Raw genomic sequence first — 6,323 nt, forward strand, 5'->3', positions numbered from 1 at the left:
CAAAAATATATTTAGGATTATTCTCTCTGGTGGACAGAACTCTTGCTCTGTATACTTTCACATTGCATGTTCCCTGTTCCTCATGCATGTCCTGTCTTTATTCTCCTCTTCATTTCTGTCTGGCCTTGCACCCAAGCATGGCAGACAGAGAATCCTAGAGGCCCAAAATTCTACAGTGGCTGTTTGCAAGGGGGAGGAGACTACAGTAACTGCCACACTGGATACACTTTATGGGAGAAGGAAAGGGGAAATATCGTGAATGCCTCTCATGTATAAAAATGCAGGATGGCAGGAAGCCTACGTAGCCCAAGGAACCAGAGGGAGCAGATTATGGGCAGAAGAACTGCAACCAAAGGCTAGAAGAGGAAAGGTTTGCAGTCAGCTGGCTCCTAGCTCTTTGGTATTTGCTTCTAATGGGCAGAGTCCATTTTGGGACACATCACACACTGAAAAGAAGACCCCAGTTGCTGCTGGAAGTTGACAGGAAGTAACATCCGTGAGTGTAAGAATGCAAGAACAAAGCTTGTCTAGAAACACTGCCTACAATGAAGAAGAAGAAGAAAGGGAGAGAGGAGAGATGCAAGTCCAATCTGGCCTATCCCAGCCCAGCCCAAGGAAGGTAGGATTCAAGAAGAAACTAAAAGAGAAGAGCCTTGGGCCACATCATTCTCCACAACATGCACTCAACAAACTTCATTTTACTCTTTAACCAAGTCGCAAAAGAGCTTCCTCCACCCCCACCCCCACCCCAAATCCTCACCTGAGGATATTCTTTTCCATTGATTCTGAGAGAGTGAAAGGGGAGGGAGGAGGATGGAGATAGAGAGAGAAATACCGATTTCAGAGAGACACACTAATTGGTTGCCTCCTTCATGTGCCCCCACTGAGGGGCAGGGAGCGAATCTGCAACTGAGGTATGTGCCCTTGACTGGCAATACAACCCATGACCCTTCGGTCTGAGGGCTGACGCTCTAATCACTGAGCCAAACCAGCCAGGGTGCAAAAGAGCTCTTTAATTCCTCCCTTTGCTCCCCAAAGTTGAAGTAAATTCACTAGTTACTAGTAGATGGACAGATATAATTTCTGCACAATTGCAATGGTGCAACCTAGATAACCCTTTCTGTTCTCTCTTAGAATATTAAGTATATATATATAATGATAAATATATGTCATACAACCCAATAAAGAGAATAAAAGTACTAGTTAATTATATTAATGGATGTCTTTAAGAAATCCTGAGATTATTTCCCTAACACACGAACCTGGGGAAAGTGAGACTATCACATCTCTCTTGTCAATTAGCACATCTACCCCGGAGTCCAGCCATTTAGGGGTTGGTTTAGCTCCCTTACTGCTCCCTCCATCCAATCTTGGCTTCTTGTTGGGGATCTGACCGCCCTATTGGCCCTCGCATCCCTTTAAACTGCCTGCTTTGTGACATCATTCTCCCACCAAACCTACCACCACCTGGCAGAATCTTGGGGTTTCCATGGAGTTGTCAGTAAATACATTTGGATCATCGCAACTGACCAATGACCAGTATCCAGTGACAGTGTGACCAGTAACCTTCGTACTGGAAACAAGCGCTCTTTCGCTTCAACCACTCAGACATCCTCATCCCTTGCATCTACAATTAATAAAATTTCCTCTTCTTCTCTGACCATGTCAGGTAAGGAAAGAAACTTTTAAAAGTTTCTCATTAGATATTTTTGCCCCTAAATTTAGCAGTAGACTCAAAATAGCATAAAGGAAGGAAATATTGATCTAGAAATCCAGAGACCTAATTTCACTTTTGATTTTGATACTTACTAGCTATGTGACTTGGGACAAGTCATTGACTCTCTCACAAAATCTGTTCATCCCTCATCTGTTACATTAGGATTTCAGATTGGTTGTTCTCTCTATTCCCTTTCTTTTCTAATATTGAGTTTTAAAGACACCCATATAGAAAATAAAATCAAGACTTCTGGAATGTGTTTCAATAGAAACACAGAGAATATATATATATTCTAGTATAAGGGTCTCTCACCACTAATGTTTCAACTTTAGTATTTTCAGTTTAGTGCAGTTCAAAAAGTAATATTCACCTATTTTTGGAGTTTTCTATCCAAACTAGGTGAAAGGGGAAAATAGGGAGAGAAGATGAAGCGTACTAGGCTATAGTGAGGCAAGTATTTAAGTGTGAGAAAGTTTAGGATTGTTTTCATCAGCACGGGCCCACAGGAACCAAGGGGGGGCGGGCACATAAGCATGAAGGAGGGGAAACTATAAGAATGAAGCAGGAGGGCATGGAAGAGCTCTCAAGAGCAAAAAAGGGTAGTTTTGCAATGGAATGCTGAAGGCAACCAAGGATTTTAAATTAAAGCAGAGCAGGTAGGGTGAAATCTGCTCAGAGGAGGGCAAAATAAAGTTGATTTTAGTCAGTGCTTACATTAATATATTAGGAAGGAAAGTAAGGCTGGAATAGGGTATCTGTAGGCAAAGCAGCTTATCAGCAAAGTCATATTCAGTTGCCTGTGTTTTTCTATTGCCTCTCTGAACACACAGATGACAGTTTTGAGTATCAACGTTTAAAAACATGTGTTTTAGAAATTATGGTTCCTGTAAGCAAGAAATTAATAAAGGTTATCTAGGGGGCTGGAGGAAAACATAATTTTCAGTGTTTCACTTCATTCTGATATTTAAACTATGTAGATGTTTTTTGTCACTTAAAAATGAAATTAAGATTAAAAAATGATATGTCCTAACCTGAACCAGAAAGACTAATTCCTTTGTGTGATAAGTATGTTCCACACTGAGAAACAGCCATCATCTCCCTTAGATCTTAGCTACCCAAGAAGGAAAAGAAAAGGTCAAACCCCACATCTCTAACTTCACGTGTATCTAAAACCAATCTTGTGGGGTCTCTTGACGATTCCTACAGTAAATTTTTATTTAATTAAAGTCTAGTGAAAATGGCTTTTAAGACTTTCCTGGATGTTGAAGATGATTAAAATCTAGGTTTTGAGATAAACATATAAATTTTCAGGATACTCTTTTAAGTGTTTTTTTCTGTTTGTCATGTGGTTATATTAATGGAAACATATATTTCTACTAGACTTACTATCTGTTACTTGCTGGGTAATATTCAGAAAAAACATGAATAATCACATTAATGGAATTCTTTTTGCTCTGATTTATAACAATTTTTACAGAAATATCTGTCTACATATATTGGGGCTACTTATACATCCACATTTATGGCTTGTTATGCAGTTTTTACTGATATATCTTCTCTCTCCACATGGCTAGAAATTTTTTCAAAATCATCTTGTATTGTGGGCTGTTCTTTGGTTAATAGTATTCACTAAAACAGCATAGGCAATATTCACTTTTATAACGTGCGTATAAAATAGAACATCGTTTATTAGCAAATTTTTATGCTTTGATTTTTGCTATGTGCCCCAATTTTCATTAATGTTTATATATATTTTTAGTTCTGTGATATATATTGTTCATGATTTTTCTCTTTGTCTTTCCATAACTTAAATTTTCTTCCATATAAATCATATCCTATATAATAAAAGGCTAATATACAAATCAACCGAACAGCGAAAGGACCCTTGGTATGACCCACACTGACCACCAGGGGGCAGACGCTCAACACAGGGGAAATGCTGCTCAGCCAGGAGCCCTGAGCCCAGTGCAGTGGTGGGAGCCTCTCCCGCCTTCACGGCAGCACTAAGATTGGCTGACTGAAGGCTTAAGCCATCAGATGGACATCCCCCAAGGGCTCCTGGACTGCAAGAGGGTGCAGGCCAGGCTGAGGGGCCTCCCGACTGCACGAATTTTGTGCACTGGGCCTCTAGTGTAATATAACACTTACTCATGTATAAATTATTATTGTTACTATTATTATAATGACTTTATGAATGAGTAACTCAAAACCTGGACAGTTTCAATAATGTTTTTCTTTTAAAAAGCACTTCCTGAGAAACTCACTCCCCCATAGCCATTTTGAGGTAGGATCAGAAACTCAGGAGCACTATCTCAATTCGTTGAGGTTCTGCTTCCCGGCTAATGTCGACAGTTTGGTTCAAATAAACTCACAAAAATTCTTAAAAAAAAAAAAAAAAAAGAAACTCAGGCTTGAAGAGGGTAAGAATGACACTTCAAATTTACCAACTGCACTGAGCTACATGTGAGTTCCAGGGAATAGCATGTGAACTTGCAGGCAGCATGAGGCACTGAAGATTACAGCGGCAATAGCTGTACTGTTTTCCATGGACAAAGCCCATATCTATACTAGAAGCCCCATTGCTCCCAGTTTGTGGAAGTGTAATGCTCAGAGCAGAGCTCGAGTAAGGGAGTCAGGATTCTTAGGTTATGTAACATGGTAATAACACTAGCACAATGAGAGAACTTGAACAAGTCTATCTGGCCTCTCTGAGCTTCAGTTTCCACACTCATAAAATGAGAATGTTAGAACTCAGGGTCTCTAAAGAATCCTGGTTCTAAAATGCTTCGATTCTAGGAAAGAGCACACAAATCAATACTAATAGAGGCTCAAGGGAAAGATAGGGCAGAGAGTGATTGCCTCTACCATAGAGAATGTATGAACCACTTGGTTCTCCTGCACATTTTGCCCACATTGGGAGCACAGGCAGTTAATACAGAAGAGTAGCAAACTGTTCCAGCACTTACAACCAGCATAAGCTGTTTGATTTTTGACACCTCAGTGAGTATTGGTATTAATCTTAAGATGATGCTATTCTTCAAACATAGTGAAGCCCTTTGATTTTTTGACCACCCTCTTTGTTCCCCACAGAGAATTTCCAAAATCCACCTTTACTTGGAACTTCAAAGTCTCTGCAGCTCTCTCTTCCTGTGGGGAGCACTGCAGCCTCCCTCACAGGACGAGTCTGCAGTCTCCCCAGAGTCTCTGCTCCAGCCGTCACATCAGCATGGCTCCTACCATCAGTCTCTGGCACCTCTTTCCAACCTCTCATGGGTAGTGCCTACCTTTACCAACATGCTAGCACAACTATGTTGTCTGGAGTTACTGGCCAGAGCCAGATCTCCACTGCAGCTGCTTCCAATCCTGGTATTTTTGAGTGGGCGCTCACAGGAGGCACTGAAAAGAAGTCCTCATCCATCCGAGACTTCACAGTGACTGTCATTGACCAGGACACAGCTGTTTCTTCCATGTCGATGGCATCCCAGTACAATAAAACCTCAGATGCCACTAACATGGTCCCTCTGTATCCATCACTTTCTGCCAGCCTTGTTCATGGGGCATCATCTCAGATTCCAAATCAGGGACAGAGCTGGTCACTTCCCTACCAGGAAGGAAGTCAGCTCTATTACTACAATCAAGGCACACTGGGGCCTCTGCTCCCTGCAGAACGGGGCCCCTACCTGCAATCCTATGGCTCTGTGTCTTACACAGAGAGCAGGGCCTCTGCCCCTCAACCAGAAATGGTCATGGTACTAAAGGAGGTCCAGCCCACAAGTGTGATACCACCGGCCTCCACCTCTGCAATCTACTACTCTGTGCCTGCTCAACCCATCACAGAGACAAGTTTTCAAGGTGAGTTCAAACAGCAAGAAGGAAGAAGAACGGGGTCACCATTAAAAACTCGGGTCAATCTGCACCCAAGAAGTGGTGAGTCCACAGACAGGTAGACTTTAAGTCCTGTGACTTTGTAACTGCCACCCTCAGTCAGTGCTCCCCATTTTCAGACTCTATGGGAACAACTCCTAGAGAAGGGAGGGTGGTAACTGGATTGGCCATGTATGCTATATGCATGAGAAAGCGAGAGCATACGAAGGGGTCCCACACTATTCACTCCCTTACCTACTAGTCCCCCTCTACTACCACACTGTCATGGACTCCCTTATTTATTGCTTCACTGTCTTTAGAAGGAATTTCAGAACTCTTACTGCGATAGTGGCAGTTTAACTTTCCCTCACTCCTTAATTCATGCCAGGTTTTAAGACCTTGTGTTCCATGATCTTGTCCAAAGCAAGCAGGCTAGAAATCTGCCCTTGCTTACGTATTTCATGAGGAAGAGTTCCATTCCCTCCCCTACTCCATTGTGTGAAGTGTTGTTATTTCCTCAGGAAAGGGGAGAGAACTAAAAGGATTCCATATGTACAATGCTAGCTTTGTAAAACATTTTAAATCACTTACTTTTTATTTGATTTATCACAACCCTGTCAAATACACAGAATACCATGGAACAGTGACATCAAATGATCCCTAGTGAGAACTAGAACAGTTGTTTCCTTTCTCCTAGCACAGGGAGCTGTCCATGATCTTTAGGAAGAGCTGGTAGGAATGC

At 41.8% G+C, this 6,323-nt stretch overlaps 1 protein-coding gene across 1 annotated transcript in view; it reads left to right on the top strand.

Annotated features, from left to right (window-relative positions):
• Nucleotides 1-1,540: 1,540 nt before the first annotated feature.
• LOC102240541 (uncharacterized protein C2orf78) overlaps nucleotides 1,541-6,323 on the top strand; it is a gene marked incomplete at its 5' end in the record, with an annotated part of 7,370 nt that continues 2,587 nt past the window's right edge. The window contains 3 exons of the mRNA XM_014542242.1: nucleotides 1,541-1,669; nucleotides 4,808-5,660; nucleotides 6,006-6,012. Coding sequence (XP_014397728.1) covers nucleotides 1,541-1,669; nucleotides 4,808-5,660; nucleotides 6,006-6,012 — 989 coding nt within the window. The remainder of the gene's footprint in view (nucleotides 1,670-4,807; nucleotides 5,661-6,005; nucleotides 6,013-6,323) is intronic.

This window comes from Myotis brandtii, unplaced genomic scaffold (genome assembly GCF_000412655.1).
Source record: "Myotis brandtii unplaced genomic scaffold, ASM41265v1 scaffold294, whole genome shotgun sequence".
NCBI lineage: Eukaryota > Metazoa > Chordata > Mammalia > Chiroptera > Vespertilionidae > Myotis > Myotis brandtii.